This window comes from Podarcis muralis, chromosome 12 (assembly GCF_964188315.1).
Source record: "Podarcis muralis chromosome 12, rPodMur119.hap1.1, whole genome shotgun sequence".
Lineage (NCBI taxonomy): Eukaryota > Metazoa > Chordata > Lepidosauria > Squamata > Lacertidae > Podarcis > Podarcis muralis.
Window position 1 is genome coordinate 13,965,061 of NC_135666.1, and position 26,562 is coordinate 13,991,622.

Genomic DNA, 26,562 nt, shown 5'->3' on the forward strand with positions numbered 1-26,562 from the left:
AGAGAAAGAGAAATTTATCTATTGGATCCAGACTTTGTTGCACTTTGAAATCAATGGAACAAAGGCATGACTTTATTTGTGCTGTTAATTTCAGTGGGGTGTATGTGCAGCTAAGTCTGAATCAAGCCTACTATGTGTGCTATGTTTAAATCCTGTGGGTAAGTAGCTGTATCATAACTTTCTGTAGAACTTTGGCATCCTTTATTTTCAAAGCTTGGTAAGTCTGGAAAGTTGTTTCTAAGGGCCACTAAATGCATGCTGTATTTGTGTGTAGGTGACAAGGTCTGCAATCTTCTGCATTTACACATGAAACACATTCCCCCCCCTTGTTTGAAACTTGACCCAGTTGCTGAAGCATTCAATACTGAGACATGCTAATACCAAATTTTCTAAATTGTGAAGTTTATTATTAAATACATTGTTTTAACCTGTCTTCTGTCTAGTTACTAGATTGAACGCTGTCATTTGTACCTTGGGATTGTTTTCCAACAAGGTATTGCTAAACTGTCCCCTTTAAAATGTTGTGTTTTGTAAAGGTATAATTTATGTGAGTGTTTTGAGACGTCTGATTTAATTTTGAAAGATTTAAACATTGACTTATACATGTCATTCTCATGTCTGGGCTTTCTCTGTTGCCCATCTGCCTGGCTAAACATATTGGTTTGTATGCAAATGGCATTTGTCTGATGTCTTGTATAGTGTTGTGTCCCAGTATGTTTTGGAGTCTTCATTAACCATATGTGTAGGTTCACATTAGACCCAAATGCTCAAACATAAAATCTGCATAGCTCTTGCTTAGCTGTTGTTACTAGATGAGTCACTTAACCTCAGTTTCTTCATCTACAAAAGTGTTTTTTTTAAATGCTATATGTTGAAAATTGATAAATGAGGCTGCAGTTGGGTATCTTAGTGATTGCATATAGTTTACAACCTGTGCCCTCGTTCTGATGTGATATAGGACAATGAGGCCTTTGCCTTAATTCTCAGTTCTTATTGGTGGATACTTTGCCAAACTTTCATTCTAATGTCCTCCATACAAGCAGGGTTTGGGTATCTCTCTGCTCCCAGTTCTGATTCCCATGATGTATCATAAGCTGCATTCGAAACTAATTTCATTTTCTGTAGTACAGTGGCATGTGAGACTGCTGTTTGGTTTCTGTCCTCCACCTGGAGTAACTCTGATTCAACTCTTTCTTTATCATGGTCACTGTCATTCTTTATAATGTAAGGGCTGCATTAGTCTTTTTACTTACGATGCACCATTGCCATCTGGCTTCCCTATAACAATTACTTTGCTCTTTATACAAAATGCTTTTCCGAGCCTCAGAGTTGAGCTTGCTTGTAATGAGATTTCACATGTCAAATGACGGACAGTCGACCCTACGAAACTTCTCTTCTTCCTTCACTCTTCGTAATGAGTTGCTTGGTAGCATCTTCATGTATGTTTCTTGTCATTGAGTTGCACTAGCAGAATATTTAGGTTACTTTTTAAGTTACATACTTATGATTAAGGTCAGGTTGAAAGAGAATTTGAGTCACAGTCTCTATTCAGCATATGCTTTGAGGTTGTCCAGGGCAGACTGCATTCTTAAACGCCCTTGCTTCTATTTTGCTGGCTGTAGAATTCCGAATTTATTTGTACCATACTCAGGTTTTTGAAGAAGCTTTTAATCCTAAGGCTGTGCATTGGGTTGCTCACACTGGCCATATTGATGCCTGGAACTGCCTTATATTGAGCCAGATCATTGATTCACTTAGCTTGGCGTTGTTTACTCTCACTGGTTTCCCACTATGTTCGATAAAGATCTTTCCTAGCCTTCTACTGTGTGTTCAATATAGTAGCTCTCTTGAAGGATCAGGTGAAAAATAAGGGATTGCAAGAGGATAAGGCTGCCAGTGGCTGTTAGATAAGACGTCTATATGTGCATGATACTGCCTGTGACATACAGTCACATCTGCACTGACATCTGTTACTTTCATGCTACCTCACCACTGGCTCCCCAGCTCAGTACACTAGAGGAAAAATACACCAAGGCACAAGGGGCATATGCATTACAGCACACACTTGAATGTGCTCCATCTCATACTTTTGGTGTTGACTGGTTTATTTGTTTATTTAAGGCTCTGGTATACTGCTTAACCATTGGCATTTCTACGGGATGTAAGGGACATTTGTAAGCAAAAAAAACTAACCCAGTTAGTTAGCCACTATAAACACCAAGCCATCAGAGAGTTTGAGCTGAACTTAGGCAAGAGCTGATAGCCACAGAAGTTAAATCAAATTTTAAAGTTTATTTGGCCTTAGGCTGCAGCCCAATAATTCTGAATGTACCAGAGAAAACAAATATAAATTAGAAAATGCTCCTAGGCAGTGCTTAAAAAGGAAGAAATTGTCCATTCTAGTACTGACTGGACCATTACGTTGCTGTATGACATGCAACCATTAGTCACAAATTTGTAAAAAGTACTGAGCAAACCATTCTCTGTTTGGGAAGTTTATTTGGAGTATTTTTTATAACGCGCAGGTTTCAAAAGCTGTTGACAAAGGTCAGAATCCATGGTTGTAGGGTTTCCTCATCTAAGTCACCTCCTTAGAGAAAAATAAAGGCCCTAATGTGCCTCTCAAATCATAATTCCACTTGGTACTTAAAAGGGCATTCAGCTGTGTTTTCATTATGTGCGTCGTCCCAGAACGTTTACATAAGATTAGATCCATGGTAACTCTGTTTTCTCCCATAAATTGCTGCAGTTGGATACACAAATAATGCCTTCCCAAGCAGCATATCTTCTGTTGTGGGAGTCTCTCAAAAGCACTCCAGCGACTTAGATTTCTGATGTGTGTACCTAAGGTAAAAGGTACTAGACTGTCACGTAATTAGACTTTGGATGGCGATCAAAGTTCACTGTTGGGTGTGGTGTTTAAAAATTCCTAAATTGCTGTTTGGGCCTGTTCATGGCAGCTGGCCAGGATAAGACACTTCAAAATAATAGCATATTATTCAAACAATGTAGGTCAGTAGGTGCTAAACAGACACCCCCTGGGACAATCTAGGGCGCCGCCTGGGGCAGGGAGTCACACATGCACTTCTTCCTTCTTGAGAGTGAGAGACCCAGAGAGGCATGTGCCCTGGGAAAGGGAGAGCACTTTCCGGAATTATGGGTGGCACAGCCTAATTAACGGATCACTGCAGATGTCATATGAATTAACAAATGTCGAACATGACAGCCTGTTGAAACATACAGGAAGAATTCCTTGAATGCTAAGTAGTGACAAAACTTGGGTTGAGCCTTCTGCATTGAAAACAGAATGGTAAATCAGTAGCAGCTACTGATTTTGTGTATTTCTATATATCAGAAACAAACAAGTCTTTTATAGGATGCCTTTGCTATTTGCATTTCATCTAATGTGCATGTTTTCGTTGCTCCCCACTTTCTCATTCAAAGAGCGCTCTTTGTACTCAGCGCCTTCTAATTTTAGCCAGAAATCTGTGCAAATGCATTTGCTTAATCTGATTGTGGTTGAAAATGGGTGAGACTGTTCTAGTACAGTGGTACCCCGCAAGACGAACGCCTCGCGAGACGAAAAACTCGCAAAACGAAAGGTTTTTTCGTTTTCGAGTTGCCTCGCAAGACGAATTTCCCTATGGGCTTGCTTCGCAAAACGAAGCTTGCCCCGGGGACAGCGGGTCTTCTCTTTTGAAGCAAGGGGCGGCGGGGAGATCGCTTCTCCCCACCGCCCCTTGCTTCAAAAGAGGTCTGCCCCCGGACCTCTTTTGAAGCAAGGGGCTGCGGGGAGATCGCTTCTCCCGGTGCTCCGAAGCGGGGTGGGGGGGCGGGAACACCTGCCCCAGCCGCCGGGCTTCGTAGCGCTGCTGCGAAGCCGGGCGGGGGGGCGGGAACACCTGCCCCAGCCACCCCGCTTCGGAACGCTGCTCCGAAGCGGGGTGGGGGGGCGGGAACACCTGCCCCAGCCGCCGGGCTTCGTAGTGCTGCTGCGAAGCCGGGCGGGGGGCGGGAACACCTGCCCCAGCCACCCCGCTTCGGAACGCTGCTCCGAAGCGGGGTGGGGGGGCGGGAACACCTGCCCCAGCCGCCGGGCTTCGTAGCGCTGCTGCGAAGCCAGGCGGGGGGGGGGGGCGGGAACACCTTCTGAAGGTGGGCGGGGGGCGAAAGTCTTTGTCCCCCCTGCCTGCCTTCCCAGGGGCTTTTAAATCGCCCCGGACAGCGGAGAAGTCCTGGTCTGAAGGCGGTTTCCCTAGGAACGCATTAATTGATTTTCAATGCATTCCTATGGGAAACCGTGCATCGCAAGACGAAAAAACCGCAAGACGAAGAGACTTGCGGAACGAATTAATTTCGTCTTGCGAGGCACCACTGTATTCTAAAAGTTACTAGTGTTCAGAATCCTGACTCCTAATGATGTGATTGTTTCATTGTGAGAAACAAGTATCAAAGGGATGTTGTCATTTTTTAAGGTTTGCCAGTATAAACACAGTATCTTTAGGAAGATGGGAAACTTTATTATACTGAGTCAGACCATTGTAGCAGGTTGGACTGGATGACACTTTGAGTCCCTTCCAATTCAACAATTCTATAATCCATATATCTCAATATTTATAACACCTTGTTGACAGGCTTCTTCCCATGTGTGCTTCTCAACATTCTAGCTGTCACACAATGCATAAGAACACAGTGGAAATTAGTGTGGGGAAAGGGCAGGAGACAGTTTCCCCCGCCCAGCTGAAATTTAACCAGGGTGGGGAGACTGTATTTCCATTGCTTTTGTTCCATCCAACCAAAGACCTGGCTTTAATATGAGAGGAAAGAAGGGGATGCATCAGGTGGCATGGCAGTAAGGGCTCAAGCAAGAGAAGTGAGAAAGGATAGAGGAGCCACCCATCTCACTGGCTCTGAAATGTGAGGCATTTAGCAACACAGTTGTACCTTGGATCCCGAACGCCTTGGTACTAGGACGTTTTGGCTCCCGAACGCCGCAAACCCAGAAGTGATTGTTCCGGTTTGTGAATGTTCTTTGGAACCCGAACGTCTGACGGGGCTTCTGATTGGCTGCAGGAGCTTCCTGGAGCCATTCAGAAACTGTACTTTGGTTTCTGAACGTTTTGGAAGTCGAACTGTTTGACTTCCAAGGTATGACTGTATGTAGGCAGGACTTGTCTTTGTTTTGTTTGGCAAAACCAAAAAAAACGTTGCCAGGACAAGACTGGGCAAATGAAGGGCCCAAGCCATTCCGATAGGCATTGGCATGGTACTATTATATACCTATATACTATTACATTTTCCTCCAAGGAGGACAAGGTGATGTTCATGGTTCTCCCCCCTCCCAAGAACTCTGCAAGGTAGATTCGGCTGAGAGACAGTGGCTGGCCCAAGGTCACCCAGTGAGCTTCATAATTTGAATCTGGTCTCCTTGACACTGGTTGTATATTCTAACCACTGTTCCAAATTGGCTCTTGGCAATGCACACTGCATTTTATAGCTCTGGCCTTAGCTCTTGACTTTCAGACGGAAAAGTAAGTGTGTGTGTGTGTGTGTGTGTGTGTGTGTGTGTGTGTATTACACATTCCATGTGTGCGTCTGTTGCAATATACAAGCAATACTGCAGCAACAACCATGTGACCTGGAGCAGGGCAGCTTAATGGTGCTCCCAGTCTTTCAAGATAAATAGTTTGATAGCTATTCTGCGAGTTGTGCAACAATATATAAGAAAATGTGTTGAAGCTTACTGCTGCTTTTCATGAACTTGCAGACAGTTTAAAGATGCTTACCTGGCCAGAGTGAGTGATCTAGAGCAGATGGTGCAAGCTAAGACTTGGTGGCTTGTCAGCTGGTGTCTGCGTTATGTTAAAATAGTTTTTTTTTTAGACCAGATGACACCCACAGTCTGTACACTTTCTGCCATGTCAAAAAAGAACTGCACATTTACCGGGAAGAAATTTTGTTTTTCTCTGATTATGATAGCTCCCTGAAGAGTAACCTCCTCAGTGCCAAAGGGTGAAAATTTAGAACATCACGGGTATCTCCTTCTGTGTCCAGTGGTTTGGGAAAGTGGCAAAGCAGTCAGATTATTGCCTTGGGAGTATTCTTCCCAGGTACTAGTTTGCTTGTGTGTTGGGTGATGAGCACTTTTGTTTAAAGCTTGAATGCTTGTCTCTTCAGAGCAGTAACCCTGACAGTGAAGGCAATCAAGATAATCGTTCAGGTAGTAGAATTTTAAAAATGAACATTACTAGTACTGTTAAGAAGGCCAAGAGGCCTGTTTGCAAGCTGATGGACTAAATAAAGGCTGCTCAGTCAGAGGTAAAGTATTGGCTTGCTTACTCCTCTGGTGGAAGCAGAGATCTTTGATAAACAGCCAAGAGCTCTTTTTCAAGTACTTGATGCATGGTATCTTTTCCTAGAACTGTTTTTCTCTTATAGGATTTTTTTTTTTGGGGGGGGGGGAGTATTGTAGCTCCTTTGTATGTCCTTCCCTGAAAAACGTTTCCTAAGTTTCAAGTTTTCTGACCCCTCATCACAAGCTCCAGCCTTCCTCCCACAGTTAGAGCTGGAGGGGGGGGGGAGCAGGGTGTTGTTATCTTCACAGCAGTGCAATATGAGAAGCGTGAGATTCAGCCCCCTCTCCAGTTTGGAACCTTGTCCCAGTAGCTACGCTGCACTTTGGAGGCACTCAACCTTCAGAAGCAAGTCAGGGATATTTGCCGCACGCCTCTCTATAGCTAAGTCAGCATAAGGGTTGGGGCTTGCCCTTCTTTCAGCAGGAATCTGACGAGGGGAGCAGACCATTGTTCCTCATCTCGTACTGTACTGACTTTTGGAACTGCTGTGCAAGGCAACCACAAGGTTTCTGGCAATAATACATTTCTAGACAAGGCAAAATGTGTGGACTCTTAGTCATCATCTTCAGTTGGATCCACCAGCAATCTGGCTTACCTTCAGGCTAGAAAACACTTCTGTTAGTATTGACAGGTTTTAGGAGAGCACCGTGAATTAGCACGCTGTCTTTAAGCCCCCTTCCACTGCTTTATTAGCTGAAACTTACTTAGGGTCTGCTTATTCTCCTTGAGAACAAAACCATTCTTAGATTCGCTTTGGGTTTTCCTTTAGTTTTGTACTTTTATTATTAATGCTTTTATTTCCACCGGAGCCAAGTAACTTCCTCTTTGCATGGTGTCCAGTGTGTGCAATGCTCTTTGGGGCTTTCTAAAACACTGCAACACTTGCCTACAAGGATAACTGGTTTGCTTGAGAATGCTGCTGGGAAAGGCTTGCTTGCTTGCCAGAATGTGTAGGTGTGACTTGGTACAAGATTTCCCTAGATAGGCGTTTGCTGCGTTGTATTTGATTGATGAGGAAACCTGCCCTCTATGTCAGACTACTACTTTTAAGAAAAACCCCATTCATTTGTTTCTGGAGAACCTGAATTCTGTTCTGCTTCATGAAAACAGGTGGGATTTTAAGACTACACTAAACTTGGCTCCTTCAGCCTTTTGAGGCTCCCTTTTATGCCACAGTTCTTTCCAGCATTGCTCCAGTTTCTGAGAATTGCAAAGCTAATGTGGAAAGGAGCTGCAAAGTTTTTCCCTATGTGACCATTAATTTCTGACATTACCAAGCAGTGCAGGAGTGACTCTTGATTCCATAGTTTACCCGAAGAAGATGCTTGTGCAACCAGAAAGTTTGCATATCTTCTATATCCTAATGGGTTGCAGCAGATGCCTCACTAATTCTCCTTGAGGAAAGTAGCCTTTAAACTATGAAGGGCAAATAATTTTGCAATTTACTACTTTTGCATAATCTTAACTCAAGGTCTTAAGCAGTCCCAAACATTTAAAAACATGCTAGCATAATAGCACAAAGCTACTTTTCCCCAGCTGGTTATAATCTCTCTCTTTATTCTTGAAGCAAGGAAAAACTGTCATTCAGATGTTATGGTAAACATATGTGCAAGTTTAGGAAGAATGTTAACTTATCAGTCCATTCTTAGTTTGACAATAGAACATTCTTTCTTTCTTAAACGATTTTCTATCCTGCACCAGGAAACAAAACTCCCAAGGTAGCATTACAGACATTTAAATATGTTCCAACTGTTGAGACAATAAAAAACAGTTGTAATAAAAATAGAACATCATAAGAATGTGCCGGATGAGGCCAATGGCCCATCTAGTCCAGCATCCTGTTCTCACATTGGCCAGCCCGTTGCCTGTGGGAAACCAGCAAGCAGGATTCAAGCGCAAGAGCACTCTCCTGCCGTTTCCAGCGGCTGGTATTCAGAAGCATTGATACATCCCAACTGTAGAGGCAGAGAATAGCCATAATGACTAAAGGTAAAGGTACCCCTGCCCGTACGGGCCAGTCTTGCCAGACTCTAGGGTTGTGCGCTCATCTCACTCTATAGGCTGGGAGCCAGCGCTGTCCGCAGACACTTCCGGGTCACGTGGCCAGTGTGACAAGCTGCATCTGGCGAGCCAGCGCAGCACACGGAACGCCGTTTACCTTCCCGCTGGTAAGCGGTCCCTATTTATCTACTTGCACCCGGGGGTGCTTTCGAACTGCTAGGTTGGCAGGGGCTGGGACCGAACGACGGGAGCGCACCCCGCCGCGGGGATTTGAACCGCCGACCTTTCGATCGGCAAGTCCTAGGCGCTGAGGCTTTAACCCACAGCGCCACCCGTGTCCCTTCCACAGCAGCTAACCAGCCATTTTTAAAAGGTTGGGAACATTTAAAGGGCATTGCTGTTGAAAAAAAGCCTGAGAATTTCACCAGGTGAGCTTTTCCTGAGTAGAACATTCCATAAACAGTCCTGAAGCTGAGAAGGTGCTCTTTGCTGTTGCTCCCTGCCTAATTTCAGTAGAGAGGAGCACCAGGAGAAGGGTATCTGATGAAGCTCTTAATGTACTGGTAGATACATGTGGGAAAGAATATCCTTTTAAGTTGTCAGGTCTTCAGGTTACTGCATGATTTCCATACATGGAAAGAGATAGATGCATATCGAATAGACAACATGAAACATCTTAAAGCAAACTGCTAAAAAGCAAAAGGCTGCCTTCTGTGGAGACCAGGGAGTGTCATGCCTCTTGTGTGTGGTGCACTACCTGTGTGAGACTACTTGTGTGTAAGGTGTGAGACCTTCTGACAGACATGGAATCCACACCTGCATATTGAGCTTATTACGCTTGGTGATTGTGGGCATTCCATATTTTATCAGACCTTCCAGTCACTGAGAAGTTACAAAGCGATGGCTGGTGTGAAATGGGTGTCTCTCCAGGATTTTACTTCTTCAGTGCTGAGGAGGCTTCGTTCAGTGCCCACCTCTCTATTCCTCCCATTTCATCCTTGGAATGAGAGGTCTGTGGCTTGGCTGCATTTCTTAAGCAACCAAACTTTCTTCTAAAAGATTCTAAAACTTCCATTACACCAGACCTGTTGGCTGTGCTATAATAGGACTTGTGCCGTTGGCATCTATCCTGAGTACTTATGGGGCTTGTATGAGATTTCACAGAGTTATAAAGCCTGGATCAGCAAACTTTGCAGTCTGCTGAGTAAACATAAATGGGTTGGGACATCCCATCATGGCAATGAGCAATTCTTTGAGTGCCAAATACCCATCAAAAGATACCACAGCAACATAAATTATTGAGCTTAAGACAGGCATTCAAATAAAAGGCTGCAGTTATCAGAAAGCAAGACCTGCTTACTGTCGATAGCAGCCGGTATTTATACTATGCATTCCAAAGCACTTCAGATGCATCTTCTATACAATAACCTTGTTACCATGTTGTAGATGGGGGATCGGAGAGTCAGAGAATTGTGGCTTGCTTAAGGGACGTGGGTGGCGCTTTGGGTTAAACCACAGAGCCTAGGACTTGCCGATCAGAAGGTTGGCTGTTCGAATCCCCGCGATGGGGTGAGCTCCCGTTGCTCAATCCCTGCTCCTGCCAACCTAGCAGTTTGAAAGCACTTCAAAGTGCAAGTAGATAAATAGGTACTGCTCCGGCGGAAAGGTCAATGGTGTTTCCGTGCTCTGCTCTGGTTCGCCAGAAGTGGCTTAGTCATGCTGGCCACATGACCCGGAAGCTGTACGCCGGCTCCCTCGGCCAGTGAAGCGAGATGAGCGCCGCAACCTCGGAGTCGGCCACGACTGGACCTAATGGTCAGGGGTCCCTTTACCTTTTACCTTTAAGGCTAACTTAAGGGAGACTGTGGTTGTGGTGAGATTGAATGGAAGGCTTTCCTGTCAATATATTTAGCTGTGACAGTGCACTACAATTTTGGGAAAGGACACTGGATTAGTTTTACTAACAATTTTATGCTGTGCTGTTGCTTAGATGGCCACCTGCTACTTTTGCAAGCCACTGGTCTTGGGCTACGTGTCCACTGAATACCCTATCTGTATCTTTGGCTGGTGGATCAACAACTGTGCCCTTCAGGACACAGATACCTTAACCATTGCGACTCATTCGCTGATAACCTCTCTGCTGAAATAAGGGAGGCCCCATCTGCATTGGCGTTCCGCTGGCTTCTGAAGACGCACCTGATTACACGCATTCCCTTGATCTCTTGGCCTGTTTTAATTGCTGTGTTGTTTTAATGGGGTTGTTTTATTGTGTGCTTTAATTATGGAGGCTTATAGTTTAATGTTGGTGAAATTGGCTTTTAATCCTGTAAACCACTTAGAAGCCTTTTTCGACCTAAAGGGGTATATGCATTAATAATGAACAATAATACTCTTGGGGAAGGATTGCTTGGCAGTGATGCTGGGCAGCCGCTGTTTGACTGTGGCCTCCTTTTCATTAGACACTCGCTGCCTTGTCCTGGGACTGATGATTTCTTCCTGTCCTTCATGAGGAGAGTTGATGGAGTGCAGACCTGGGAGAAGCTTTCTGTAAGGATTTATGGGGAACAGTTGTCAGGGGTGCATATGTGTGTTGTATATTCTACCACCTGAGTAGGGAGAAAACTGTGCACAACCATCCTGGAGTTAGTGGGCTACTTGCACAGCTGAAAGGAAGGGTCTTGGTTCTAATATAATGGGATAGGATGCTGATTAACCATACCATACATATATCCATGCCTGTCACTGTGCAGTGTTAGAAACTCGGATACATAAGCTAATTGCCAAATGACACCTTAAAACCTAGGTTATGGTTGCCACAACGTACTGTCTAGGCACCATTTTTCCCTCCAGTGGAGGAATGAATAATAATAATAAAAAAAATTGTTCCATTTCTATACTGCTATATATTTTAAATAAATAATTTCAAAGCTCTTTACAACACATTAAAATGTGAAATAGAACAACGCAGAATAAAATAAATTCAAGCTTCAAGGACAGGGGTCAGCAAACTTTTTTAGCAGGGGGCCGGTCCACTGTCCCTCAGACCTTGTGGAGGGCCGGACTATATATGAATGAATTCTTATGCCCCACAAATAACCCAGAGATGCATTTTAAATAAAAGGACACATTCTACTCATGTAAAAACACGCTGATTCCCGGACCGTCTATGGGCTGGATTTAGAAGGTGATTGGGCCGGATCCGGCCCCCGGGCCTTAGTTTGCCTACCCATGTTCAAGGAGAATATTTCAGATCCTTCCCTAAGTGACTTTTTGCTTTCCCCTATATTTATTTACCAACTTAATTTATATAGCTGCCCCATATCAGAAGTACTCTAGGGAGCCAGTGTGGTGTAGCGGTTAGAGTGCCGGACTAGGACCTGGGAGATCAGGGTTCAAATCCCCACTCGGGAACGAAGCTTGCTGGGTGACCTTGGGCCAGTCCCAACCTCTTGACCTACCTCACAGGGTCGTTGTAGTTATTAACTGCGGAGGAGTGTGAACCATGTACTCCTTGGAGGAATAGGTGGGATATGAATGCAGTGATGAAGCCCTTCTGCTTACCTGCTTAAGACAGCTGGAGAGGCCAGACGTTTGAAGGTGTCCATTGCTAATCTGGCACCTGGGAAATTTTGAACGCTGGCACCACATGTGTGGACCTTAATTTGACTAGTAGGCCTTTCATAGCTGTGTTCTATATTCAGGGTGTGGTGCAGGTGCAGAGGTGAGGTGAGGTGGGGACTAGAGCGCTTGCTTCAGTGTAAGGGTACAGTGTCTGCTTCATATCCATCTCAGCCCGTCCCTGACGTTAGGGCAGGGGCCCAAGAATGCATTATCTTCTAGAATTACCAGAAGCATGCTTGTTTTGTTTGTGCTGCTGCAATCGGTTCAGGGTACGAAAAGAACTGAGCTCAGAGGAACATACTGAAATGAAACCTGTCATGTTCAGGCGGCGACCTTTGGCACGTCACATATCAGGCTGCCATGCCTTCATTGGTTCGGCAGAGCTTTTGTTTGGCAAACGGCTAGGCATTCTTCGACCATAAGAGTGAGCTTGGTTTCAAAATAGTTTGTCTGTGGCATAGGCCTGCCAGATCAAATCTTCCAAAAATAGGAGGCTGTAACAGGGTGCTGCGAAAACTACCGAAAGGGCCTTGCTTTCTGAAGGTGAGACGTTGGGTGTTCTGCATTACGGTCTTGTGTAATGTTTTACACCACACCTGCAGTTGAAAATTCATTCTTGGAAGAGCTCTTAGTAAATTTATACAACTAAAAGCAGAGAAACATCCCGGAAGAATGGGAATTTCCCTGTTTGTCTTCTCTGAATTGCTCAAGGCTGTCGGAACACAGTGCACTGTCACAAATGTAGACTGAAAGTCATAGAGTGAGATCACCTGAGATTTCAGAAACCAGGAAGGAATTGCCCATGAAACACCAGCCATGTCTCCATAGCGTGGAACTTTATTTCCTCTAATTTACTACCCTCCACCATTTCCATTTTCTGTTTCCCACTCTCATTTCTCTCAAGTTGTTCTTCTCATTCTGATCTGTCTTCATATGATCACAAGCTTATATTGTCCAGTCAGAGACCACCTAGGTTTTTTTTTGCAGATCTATAGATAACAGAGGAAGGTGGCATCATCTCCAAAGCTGTTGTGATTATCTAGAATGTCACAGTGTCCTTAAATGGTTCAGCAGGCGCTGCGAGAACACTGAGAGCCAGGGTGGTAGAGGATAGAGTGTAGGCTGGAATTGGTTTCAAATCTGGTTTCAAATCTGCTGTAGTTGCCTAGGTCTCAGCTTTACCTACTAGTGTCTTTGTGATGATAAAACTGGAGGAAGGGCTATATGTGCTGCTCTGAGTCCCATTGAACTTTGTGGGGTTTACTTCTGAGTAAACATATGCAGGGGTGAGCTAAAAAAACACAAATAAATCTCTTCCAGACTTGCAAAATGCCACATGCTAGTGATTTCACAGCTGCTTTGACATTCCTTAAATGGTTCCTAGATGATTTCAGTCTCATGTCTACCAAGCATTGTTTGGCCAGGAATTTTAAAAAAAATGACTTTTCACATAATATCAGAACCTGGGATATTTCAAGTTGTTGTTTTTTAGTAGAACATATATCAGCATAAGTTCCTGTTTAAAAAAATACATGATGGGGTATAGCAAAGCATTCGTGTTTTTGAAAAAGCAAGTTGATTTTTATTATAACTTTGCCTTATTTGGAAGTGCTGCAAGTGTTGTGGGTTTTTCTGGAATTTCAAACACTTGCTGGAAAGAAATTTTAATATTCAGAAGCATTTGTACGAGCTATGGAACTGGCAGTATTTTGAACTCTGAAGGTTCCCTGTGTTGGAAAATGCTTCAGGATTTTTAGCGTGCTGTGTACTGCCAAATCAATAGAAGGTTGCAGCCCCCCCAAAGCAGCTCCCCATTGGGCATTTAGTCTACTAAAATGAATGCTGAATGCTAAATTGAGAGGGAGGGTGGTCTTTGTAGGACATGTGTTAGCACAAATTGTAATAAGAAAGTAATGGTTTTCCAGTTACTGAAGCCCATGGGTAGGCAAACTAAGGCCCGGGGGCCAGATCTGGCCCAATCGCCTTCTAAATCCGGCCTCCGGATAGTCTTTTAATCAGCGTGTTTTTACATGAGTAGAATATGTCCTTTTATTTAAAATGCTTCTCTGGGTTGTTTGTAGGGCATAGGAATTCATTCATATATATTTTTCAAAATATAGTCCAGTCCCTGACAAGGTCTGAGGGACAGTGGACCGGTCCCCTGCTGAAAAAGTTTGCTGACCCCTGCAGCCTCTTGGCTTCATTAATTCAGTGTGTTCCTAAGCAAATATCTAACTAGAGCTTCTTGATATATAAACATTTGATTGCACCCAGTGATATGCACACTGCTGTAGTTAACACCGCGATGGCAGCGTCTAGCACAAAATGGCATCACTTGGGAATCTGAGCTATCCTTTTAAAAGAGTTGACTCTGACGTGCATAATTTAAGAGGAAACCTTAAAAGCAACAAGGCAGCTCTCCTAAACTCTCCGGAGCTTTTGGTGAGGTTCTCAGTATGCAGCAGATGGTATCTACCGTATTTTTCGCTCTATAAGACGCACCAGACCATAAGACACACCTAGTTTTTGGAGGAGGAAAACAAGAATTTTTTTTCCTGAATCTCAGAAGCCAGAACAGCAAGAGGGATCGCTGTGCAGCGAAAGCAGCAATCCCTCTTGCTGTTCTGGCTTCTGGGATAGCTGTGCAGCCTGCATTCGCTCCATAAGATGCACACACATTTCCCCTTACTTTTTAGGAGGGAAAACGTGAGTCTTGTAGAGAAAAAAATATGGTAACTTTGCTCTGCCATGCTTAGAAGGATGCTGCCTCCTGCTTGTTGAAGCTGAGGAAGGCAAGTCTTTGCTGTCCATTCATGATCTTTGCAAAATATTTGGCCAAAAGCTTCCAAATTTTCCTCAAGAATCTCAAATGCCGTTGCAGCAAATGCATTGTAATTGAAGCAGATTTTCATTTTCTTCCTTGCAGAGCTGTTCTCTGGCAGCCACCATTGCGAGACCATTCACTGGGGTCCAGTTTACTGTAGTCCTTTGTTTTTCACTGTACTGTTTTTGAATCACGCCAGCCTTGTCATATGCACTAATTAATTTGGCAAAATAAATATTAATCCTTGATTTGTCTACGAAGCTTTGATCTGGAGGCACAATGATGCAACCATGTCGCTGAAGCAAAGCGGCATTAAGTCTGCTTTGCAAATAGAGGCAGGTTTCAAAGAGAAATATAAATTGTACACTGGGGAACTTGGCAGAGAAAAATGTGAAGAGTGGGGTGGTAGTAGGAGATAGCCTGACACCAGCATTTGGAAGCAAGTTCTCAAAGAATCATGGTCGCTTTTTCGGTCTAAATCGGTATTTCAGCAATGTCGTATTAGTGTGAGTGGGAGCAGGGCAGTATTCTGGGAATGCATAGTTTTGGGAGGTGAAAGGAAAGCTATTTTGTTAAATTGTTTTTACAGTGACATCTTCTTGCTCCCCCCCCCCCCCCAGCATGGGCTGAACAATAATTAGAAATAACTGCTGCACTCCTGCAGGATAGATGCTTAAAAGCATGTATACCTCTTTCCATTAGGTTGCACAAAGGTTCATTTGTAATGGTGATCCCAACATGAGACAAAGCAAGCTCTCCATTCTCTTCACCCCCCCCCCCAAAAAAAAAGTACAATGAGATGAGATGCAGCCTGAGGCCAGGGTGTGAGAGAAGAAGCTGTACCATCTTGTCAGAGCTTTGTCCCACAGTTGGTGTTTCCCTGCTTCAGTCATACCTTGTGCTGGAATACATTTATTGCCGCTTCACCCTCAAGAATGGCAAGCTGAGTCTTGCTTCACCAGTAAACTCCCTCTCTCTTAACTCTGCAACGTCCTATGAGAAGGACTCAATTCTCCTATTAAGTGTGCAAAGTTCTTTACAATCTTAGAACAGATGTTTACAACAGTTCTGAAAAAGCACCCATTTTACAGATCTAGAATTGAGGCTAAGGTGTGGGAGGGGAGGGGAAGGAGAGTTGCCCAAAACACTCACTGCTAGTTTATGGCTGAACTCATCCCAAGCCAGCACTGTCTGTTGAGTGCCTTTCTCTGTTGCTTGTCTCCTACATTTGGCATTTTTTAAGGGATTGCATGTACTGTCTCTGAAAATGAAGGTTTATTTTAGCCATCTTTGCTCATATCCATCAATAGACCACCCTCTTCAATTTCGCATATCTTTTTGCAATGCATCTAATCATCAGTGTGTCATCACTTCTTTAATGCTGTTGCAGATGACCCTCTTATGCTCATCACTGTGTTTTGGTTGTCCTCCAAACCTTTGTTTCACGAATATCAGTTGCTAATTGCTTCTTTGCCCTTCCACAAACTGCAGAACAGATGCATGCAGTTTTGCTTCTGACAGTGAAGAGTTGTCAGTAAATTTGAAGTACGCATCTTCAGCAAATGTACTGACTTGTCAACATGCCTTTTACCCTTTTATAAGGCATACACTGAAAGCCTATTCCTTATTAAAAGTGTTGACAGACTACTTCACTGTTGATCTTTCTCAGTTGATCTTTCTCAGTGTGTAGTACTGCCCTCTGCTGGCTAGAATGTATATACTTCATTATATCATTTCCCCCCTTCTAGTTAAGAGTATTGTGTTCAGACACAGGATAATATGGTGGATTGGGGATTTTCTTGTCCTACCAGCTAGGCTAAGCTAATTCATATTATTGCGACTCTGAAAGATGTTAAGAGAGATTCCTGTTTATTCAGGTTTTATCATGCAACCTGAACAGACCTTTGGGAATATGCCTCGCAATGCTGAAGATTTATTTAACACCAATTCCAACAAGTTATCTAACACTACGTATCGCCTTGTAAATGATTCTGCAACATTAGGCCTTGGATCGCTCCAGTCATTCTAGATCAATGGTTCTCAAAGGGTGTGTGACCTGCCACACTGGTGCAGGAGAAGAGGGTGGCAGGTGTGGGCAGGAAGATTCAAGGACAACCAAGGAAACACGTAAACATTTCAGTGTAGCATAGCAAAGTATAATTGTTTTAATTTTTGGCAGAATATGGATAGGTATTTTTCAAAATGAGAGCAAGAACATCAAGTGATACTGAGGACAATCCCAGTTGCATTTCCAAATGTAATATATATATATGAGAAATTCTGAAAGTGTGGCCAAGAGACAAAAAGTTTGAGAGCCAATAATTTAGGGGTATTACAGGAGACGTTGGGACGCGGGTGGCGCTGTGGGTTAAACAACAGAGCCTAGGACTTGCCGATCAGAAGGTCGGCAGTTTGAATACCCACGACAGGGTGAGCTCCCGTTGCTCGGTCCCTGCTCCTGCCAACCTAGCAGTTCAAAAGCATGACAAAAGTGCAAGTAGCTAAATAGGTACCGCTCTGCCGGGAAGGTAAACGGCATTTCCGTGCGCTGCTCTGGTTCGCCAGCAGCGGCATAGTCATGCTGGCCACATGACCCGGAAGCTGTACGCCGGCTCCCTTGGCCAATAAAGTGAGATGAGCGCTGCAACCCCAGAGTCGGCCACAACTGGACCTAATGGTCAGGGGTCCCTTCACCTTCAGGAGACGTTGGGCTCCTGCTTTGCCTCACCCCTGGTTCTGCTTAATTGGCTGTTGCTCATGGAGCTGGGGCAAAGAAACTCAAGAGCATCTACATCACATGTTGTCTTCTGCTAGACATTAGCAGAGAAGAAACATGGTTCATAAACAGCAAGTCAAGGGGTCAAGGGGATGGAGCAACCATGATCTAGTTTCCAGCCCATACTTTTATATTTATATATTGTACACTTCCATTTCTTCTTCCTGCCACAGTTTAAGATACTGCCACAACTTCTCAAAGTCTTCCTGTAGCTCTTCGGTTTCCTTAAGATGTCCATTAAATAGTGACCACTTGCTGACCCTCAGAATAGAATTGTAGAGTTGGAAGGGGCCATGAGGATCATCTAGTCCAACCCCCTGCAATGCAGGAATCTTTTTGCCCAACATGGCAAAACCCACGACCCTGAGATTAAGACCTACTGAACTATCTGCTAAAGAATAAAGCTCTGCCCCTTTATGTTTGATTCTGGGCCAGCCCTTCAGGGTAAAATGAGGTTCTTGGTTAAACATAAGTGCAAACTCCTATCCAAAAGGGACTTGCATGACTGAATGAAGAAGTCAGATCCAAACAATTGAGCCACACAAGTCTCTTTTTGGAAAAGATCTCCAGCGTTGCAGTTAACAATTAACACGTCAGCATGATTGGAATTACCTTTTAAGTCATTTTACAATTAAATTTGGCTATAACAATCAGATGAAAGAAGCAGCTAGGTTTAACATTCAAATTATCAGTTGCTTGTGTGATAGCTTTGAATCCTAGCCGTTCTGCCTAAGAACTCTTTTCATAAGAGAATTTTAATTGGGTTAGAGAGGAATAAAGCCAATACTGTTAATTGCATGGGGAGAAGAAAACCCTATTTCAGTAAGCTGGGGGAAAACAAATATGAAACTTTTCCCCCAGTATAATTACTGTAAGGAATAACTATTCATCACTGATGCTTTGGCGTTAGCATGCTTTAATTATAAGGAACATAGCAGTGCTGATTCTAACTTCTAAATGCTAATTTTCAGTAAATGTCGCAGAAGATGTTTTGGGGACTGGTGGGTGCAGGAAGAAAGTCTCTGTTGTCACCTCCCCTCTAAAAAATGATCTACATTGCATTTCTCCAAGTTGCTGGACAAGTTGTGGTGGCCCATGGGTAGGGAATTAAATGGGACCTGGCTGAATGTATGTAGGAATGTACAGGTAGTTCTCTGGCTCAGTGCTAGATCAGAGCTCTGCATACAGAACTTCCAGGTTAAAAGCCTTGGCATAGGTGGTGGTGGTAGAGCTATTTGCTTGACACTCCCAAGAGCTGATGTGAGTCAGAGTAGACAGCAGCCTGACCTATCACAAGCCAACTTCCTACCTTTCTGTCCCTGAACTGCAATCTTTATGGAGTGGAAGAGAAACCGGATCAATCAAATCACATGTACATTCCTACTCATAATCATTCAGACCTCATGACTTCCTGTGCATGGTGGTTGGTGGTTGAAACTTTTCCTTGACCTGTTGCCATCTGAGCCGCCTTTAATGGTACCGGTGGAAAACCAGTCTTCAAACATGGAATGAAAAGAGTGTTATAATTTAGGAACTGGTTAGGCTTGAGGCGAGAGAGAGAGAGAGAGAGAGAGAGAGAGAGAGAGAGAGCCTTATCATTAAACAGCCCTAGCTGGCTGCATAGATACGATGATGACCTATTAAATTTGTATACCATCCTTCATCCGAAGATCTCAGGGCTGTTCACAACAGAAAAATACAAAATACATAAGAAAACAAACAAAACCAAAACCAATATCCACCCCGCTTCCCATGAACACATTTAAAAAGCCATGGATTATTAATCAGCAAAATGCCTTGTTGAAGAAAAACAGTTCCTGAGCCGTTTAGCTTTATAGGTAAAAACCAACCCTTTGACTTGGGCCCAGAATTCGCAGCCAGGATTGGTGTAAGATGCTCAAACTGTCTTGTCCAGGGGTCAGCAACCTTTTTCAGCCGTGGGCCAGTCCACCATCCCTCAGACCATTGGGGGGGGGCAGTGGACTATATTTTGAAGAAAAAAATGAACGAATTCATATGCCCCACAAATAACCCAGAGATGCATTTTAAATAAAAGCACACATTCTACTCATGTAAAAACACCAGGCAGGCCCCACAAATAACCCTGAGATGCATTTTAAATAAAAGCACGCATTCTACTCATGTAAAAACATGCTGATTCCCGGACCGTCCACGGGCCAGATTGAGAAGGTTGCCTACCCCATGTCTTGTCACACTGAGCAACCTGGCTGCTGAATTCTGCACCAGCTTAAGTTTCTGAACCATCTTAAGAGGCAGACGCATTGCAGTAATCTAACCTAGAGGTTACCAGAGCCTAGACAGCAGTAGTTAGGCTATCCATGTCCAGATAGGGGCACAACGGGGCCACTAGCTGAAGCTGATGGAAGGCACTCTGCGCCACTGAGGCCACCTGAGCCTCAAGTGACAGCAAAGGATCCAAAAGGACTCCAAAGTTGTCTAGCCACTCCTTCAGTGGGAGTGTCACCCCATCAAGAGCAGGCAGCCTCTCATCCATCCAGTCTAGGGAACCACCCACGAACAGGGCCTCAGTCTTACTGGGACTGAGCTTCTGTGTAGAAGAAATTCCTTTTGCTATTCAGGGCTAGCCCTACCATTAGGCAGATGGGGCGTCTGCCTCAGGCAGCAGACTTTGGGTGTTACGAAAGAGCAGCAAGTTATGAAGTTTTTTGTTTTGTTTTTGTTTTTTGTTTTTTACTGTATCACTATTTATTGCCTTTCTTTTCCTCCTAGGAAATGGGAGAAGCGTTTTGGGGATTTTCTGATTCAGGTGCCAAAATTGGATACCATGCACTTTGACTTGGAAGGAAGGGGTGCTGTTTCCCTTCTGCCACAAGTAGCAAAATACCTTGGGCCAGCGTTGCTGCTGCAGTACATGGAAGCAACATTCATTTCCCTGAGCAGCCTTCGTACATGTGCTTCTTCTTCCCCAAACAATCATACCTACCCCCTCCCAAAAATATCCCCATTAAACTTTGTACAAATTGCACAATCATGTAAGTGCACAAGCCACAACACAGTGACATTCTGTTCTGATGTAGCAATAGGCTGGCCAGACGCATACTGGCTTCCAGGGCTATATAGAAACAAATCTGAGCAACCCACAGGCTACTTTAGGATAAGGTGGTGCTGACTGTGGATTTGCTGTCCTTAAACGAACCGAGCAATTACTGTTGTCACCTAAATCACAGCAGAGGGCCAGCAGGTCAGATGTATCTTGTATTCTGTGAAAAATCACTGAGAAGTTCTCCCGTGCAAGGATGAGACTTGGTCCTATTTAGTGGGGACTGGTGAAGGAGACATTATGTTCTCTTACAGCTGAGAAAGGACACCCCCTTTAAAGAAGAGTTATGGGCAGTAGAAGAGGAAGTAAACATCCTTCTTAAAATCAGTTTAATAGTGTGTCCATGCTTCATTGTTTAATATTGTTCTGATAAACTCCTCAAAGCCTTTGTTATTATAAGAAGTCCCCTTTGTTTTGTAGATTACTTCCATTACTCAGAAATAAGACTGAGGACAAGAGAAGATGAGCTTGGGCAGGGTTATGTCATGTCTGAACTTGGAATTAAACTCTAGTTTCAAGCTGGCACGGGGTTCTGCCAGTTTTCCGTGTTAGTCCTGTTAGTGGCATTTGAGAACTATTGTCATACTACTATTCAGTGCTGTGATCCAAAAGCATCCTAGCTTTGCACATGCAATAGTTCTTAAGGATTTCCTTTCCCTTTGACCTGTCTCTCACTTCTTCACGCCAGTTCCTAGTGCTCTTTGTCACAGGACTCGCTTGTAACCAACTGCATACAGCCATCTTGCCATCCTTACCAAATGATGCATGAGCCAGTAGGGAAAGCATGCACAAAATGTGGCACCACCTTGGATGACACCATGCTTTTATGAGCACTCATTAAATCTGATTAACGAGATGAACTAAGCAATGTGTTAGAAATTCCAGCACCTCTTTCGTATTGTTTAATGTCTTTGTGGTAAAAGTTTTCCTCCTGGCGCACTCTGCCTGCCTTTCTCATTTCTACTTTTATGTCTTGCCTCAAGAACTAATCCGTTCCTTAAAACTGGGGCAGCCCTTTGGGGCGTCTCCTGTGGTTGGTTTATAGCTTGCCCCATGAGGATTTTATTCCTAGTATCTGAGGTTGCTTTGTTTTTAACCTACGACACTTTGTAGTGGCAACAGAGGGGCTGCCAGTATCTCTTAAAACCTTGGGAAAATCCTTGGTAAGTAAAGCAGGTTTGAAACAGCCAGATTTAAAAGCACAGAACTCTAAAACAGTAGATTTACAAACCCAAAGGCCTAAAAATGAAGGCTTTTTCTAGCGGTGGAACTGAGCTGGGAAGTTGGATAAGCTCAAGTCGCAGAACAAAGGAGCCACTCACTATGCTTGTCTGTGTCTCTATGAAAAAGGGAAAGGCCTGCAAAAGCGAGTAGGGGACTGTGTGAGATGGGATGTAAGCAGATATGCTCAACAGCCACATTGGGTGATGCCCTATATTCATTGAACATAGCTGCTTTTTATACTCTTGCTCAAATGTGTATGAATGGATGGATGATGACAGCTCCAGATGGTCATCACTTCCTTGTGGATAACTCAAGCTTTGTTATAAAGGCACCTCTGGTGGGTTCAGTTGCTTTCTGGAGAGTTTATGCCAGCAAGGCTGAAGGTCAGAGATAATAGAATCTGCAGTCTAAAATATCTGGACAACACTAGGTTAGGAAAGACTGGTTTATGCTGGTTGGAATATAAGGCTAGGCTACACTGAGCTTTTGTACTTCCTTGTAGTAGGAACCTTGAACTTCTTGCAATACTTGACCGCTAATAAAATGTCAGTTCTGCTATGCCAGTGTGAACCTTTTACTTGACAAGTTGCTTGGACACTTTGGTTCTTGAATAAGGTGAATGAACCCCAGAGTGCAGGTCTCAGGATTGCATGATGCTGGTAGTCTCTTCTAGAGGGTTGCAGACTCCCATCAACCAGACACCCTGTGCTTCAAATCCATGGGCAGCCATTTAGGGAGACATGGCAGTCAAGGGCATCTGAGTGAGCTGATCCAAAGAAATGGGTGCAGAGACCTGGTGGGTCCTGTAACCTCTTAGCAACTCACCATCTGTGAGAAGCACAAGCTATTGATGTGAATTATGGAAGCTGCTGTGTATCATATCAGTTCATCACTGGTCCAGGAGAATAGGAAATAGGACCTTTGGAGAGTCCTAAGAAGCATGTCCTCTATTTTCTTTACTTTAGACTTTATGGCTGAAAAGATTAGATATGTGTGTGGGACTTTTTAAAAAGAAAGATGTGGAAAACACAAGTTCTGCCTTAAGGTTTTTGCCTCATTACACCCCAGGCAGTGGTCAGGATCACTTTGCACAAATCTCTTTCTCCCTATGCATGATCTTATTCATCTTTGCATTCTTGCAATCCTCAGCTTTCCTTTGGCCTCCCAAGTAAGCTCTTTACTTATTGCCAAAGTCCCCCTTTAACAGGCCTTGAGAAGGTAGTGTCACAATCAATTCATGTTCTGTTGGTGCCATTTCTGAACACTCAAAAGATGGTCACTAGGATCCAGGCCTGCTTATGTTTTTAATGCACCTGAGTTTACATCTTGCTGTGTTGCAGATTTTAGCAGGACTTTTTCTTCTGGTTACTCTTGGTGGTCCCTTCCAACTCTACAGTTCTAGGATTCTAGTGGCATCAGATGTGTTCAGAGCATGGGATCTTCTGGGAAGCAGAGTCTGCTGAGTATACCTGTTTTGTCTTATTGCCTCTATGTCCTGCACATGCTCAAGGAGAATTTAGAGAACAGATCACTCACCTGTGTCATTTCCTTCAAAAAGGAATGTAGTATGCACTTGCAACAACCTTTGTTAGGAGTTTCGACTTGCAAGTACGATATTCTTCTACTTGCCTTACTATTCTAAAATGTAGCTGTGCAGATACCCTGGCACAGTTTGTGGTCTGTGCCAATATGATGGGAGATATGTGCCAATATGATGTGAGAGCCAGTGTGGTGTAGTGGTTAAGAGCGGTGGACTCGTAATCTGGGGAACCGGGTTCGCGTCTCCGCTCCTCCACATGCAGCTGCTGGGTGACCTTGGGCCAGCCACACTTCTCTGAAGTCTCTCAGCCCCACTCACCTCACAGAGTGTTTGTTGTGGGGGAGGAAGGGAAAGGAGAATGTTAGCCGCTTTGAGACTCCTTCGGGTAGTGATAAAGCGGGATATCAAATCCAAACTCTAGAAATACTCATAGGTTGCAGATGGAGAAACTGAAGTGGAAAAAAAAATGATTAAGTGACTTGCTTGGGACAACAGCTAAAGTTACGGGACTGGCTTTTCTCTTGTTTCCATTGGAGACAGAGCCATCCTGGGTGACCCCGCTCATTTCTTTCTTGAATGGTCTGCTTTTTTCCCTCCTCTCAGGTGTAGCTGACGACGAAGCTTTTGCAGAGGAATGCAGACGCAGAGGACAAAACGCCTTGCCTTTCCAGCCGGCTAATGCCCGTTCTCCAAAATCGGCCCTGAAGCCTGCCGCCTACCCCAAGCATACCTTTCACTGTAATAGCGATGAGGATGATGACTTGGTTATGACCAACTGGGAGACGCCCATTTATTCATCAGGTGTGCACAAAAAGGTGACGCAGGAACCGGTAAAAAGGCAGGAGCCAGTGCTAACGCAGGAGCCCGTAAAAAGAGTCACGCCACTTAGCCAGAAGCCTAAGTCAAAGAACCCAATAAGATCGCGTTGCTGCGTGCTGATTTAATGCTAACATTTCACACGCTCTGTTCCTCTGCATTCAGACTAGCTTCAGGACTACGTTGCCCTGCCCGTTTTCAGAAGATACCCAAATAAAATTCATTGCCTATGCCAAATTGTGCATACAGCTCACAGCAAACAGCAGAACTGTGTTTAGTAGCTGACACGTTGCTTGCTTTCCTTGTTCCGAATGCAGGTTTCTAGTAGCCCGGATAGATTTTGTTCTTTGCACTGTCAGGTAACTAGATTTTCAAACTTTTGAGACCTGGTGGAATCTCCTTGGCAAAATGGCTTGCCCTCCTCCTCCTCCTCGTTTCCTTTAGCCAAGTATATGTTTAGCAAGGGCTGACATAAGCAGCAGCCCGCTCGTCGTTTTGCTCATTTCAATCGGTGCCAGATCCAAAACGTCTAATTTGCAGATTAATACTGCAAGATTCACATTTCCCTTGGTATCCAGTATTAACAAACTCCTTAATGTGAATAATCCATTGTTCATTCCCTATTTGTTTTTTACCGCCTGCCGTCATGGGAGATGCAAGTGCACTAAGTTGCTGATCCAGTCTGTTTCATGTGCTTACTAAAACGAGAAGCTGCGGTACTGTAGCTTAGTAACTGCACAGCTGAATCTTCAGCCCCCCCCCCCCCCCCCGCTATGGCTTAATTTCAGAACCAGTTTTGGGAAACTCTTTTCAGGAAACCTCAGTTCACCATTGCCAGGCGGTCACTCCCCACTTTCCACACTTCTTCGAGTGCCAACGCAAGCAGAATGAACATGAACTGAGGGGAAATGACGATGTGAGGAAGATTTCACATAGCATGGTTTTTAGGTGCAGCACCTAAAGTGGGGGGTTGTATGCAAAGGTTTTCTCCCTCAGGTGGAAGGAGGGAAGGACTGTTTGGATCCAACCCACAACACACCTCTGTCTCACTAAGGGAGGTGTGTTGAGGAGCCAGGATTGGTAGGCTGAAGTTGCCTTGTGTAATATGAGAAACTGCCCTGAGTGTAGAAGTTCCAGGGTGGGTTGTGTTCACCTTGTCCCCGACAGAATAGAAAGGGAAATGTCTTTGTGTCTTTCCATGCTATGGCAGGCAGCACAGCCAGATGGGGTGAGTTATACTCTCCCGTGTTGCTCCTTGCCTGCAGGCAGTTGTAGCCTCAAGCATCTTATTCATCATCCCTGCTTGTGGCATTCTGCAATCTGGGAAGGGCGGATATGAACTTGCAGAAACCTGCTTTATGGCAAGGTTTGACTGGGATGACTCTTTGAGGGCTTCCTTTCAGCTCCCATGACCCATGGAGACCAGAATCAAGAGCGGGGACCACCTTGGGAAGCTTTCATGTTGCAAACTTAGGAAACGTGAAACAACCGAGAGGGAAACTCTCGTTTGCTTAAAATTAAGTAAAGTAACTTGGCAATGGGTTGCCAAAGGGCTGTCATTTTGGTTTGCCCTCAAACCTTTTGCCTGTTTCCCTCCTGTTGCTTCTGAGGCCATTGATACGCCAGCCTTAATGGCCATGGACGGTCTCCTACTAAGTTCAGAGTAGACCCATTCACTTACATTAGTCATTTCTGTTTGTTTCAATGGATCTACTCCCTGTCTGACTAGCGCTGATACCGCTCCATGTTTTCTCCTGATACTGCACGTATCAAGGATGCATTGTGGTCTGGGCTGGCATGTGAGCAGGTGCTGAACAGGCGACACAACTCCTGGTAACAGGAAGCTGACCTTCCCCACAACTTGAGTAACTATGCTTCAACAGCTAGTCAATTGCAGGACGCAGGGTTTTTTTGAAGTGGCTCTTTGGAATAACACGAAAGGGGGGTCTGCAGCTGCAGCAGCTACGCCGTTGTCTTGCTGTTGTTTGTAATCTGACAACGTAATATCGGAGCCACCTGTGCTTTTTGCTTTGCAAGTAAAACAGGGGCTGTCAAATCCCCACCCATCTCCCACAGACTAGGGCCCATCATTTTAAAATTCTTGACATAGTGCAGTTTGCTAGGTAGCACAGCCTTGGGCATTAGAAAAACACACCAGGGAGCGCATGTGATTGAGGTAAAGTTCCATTTTTTTTAAAGGGACCAGAGGCTATCGGATGTCAGATTCAAAAATTATGCTTCCTCATTTAAAATCATTGCATCTTTTTACAAACTTTGTTCAATCAGGTAAGTATCACTATTCCCTGTACTGTGCACGGCAGA

The 26,562-nt window shown here is 44.3% G+C and overlaps 1 protein-coding gene across 2 annotated transcripts in view; it reads left to right on the forward strand.

The window, feature by feature from the left end:
* DNAJB6 (DnaJ heat shock protein family (Hsp40) member B6) overlaps nt 1-26,562 on the forward strand; it is a 65,043-nt gene that overhangs the window by 34,614 nt on the left and 3,867 nt on the right. The window contains exon 9 of one of the 2 annotated variants that reach the window (XM_077936753.1): nt 24,028-24,239. In XM_077936753.1, the coding sequence (XP_077792879.1) occupies nt 24,028-24,239 (212 nt within the window). The remainder of the gene's footprint in view (nt 1-24,027; nt 24,240-26,562) is intronic. The other variant, XM_028750613.2, reaches the window with a different exon arrangement.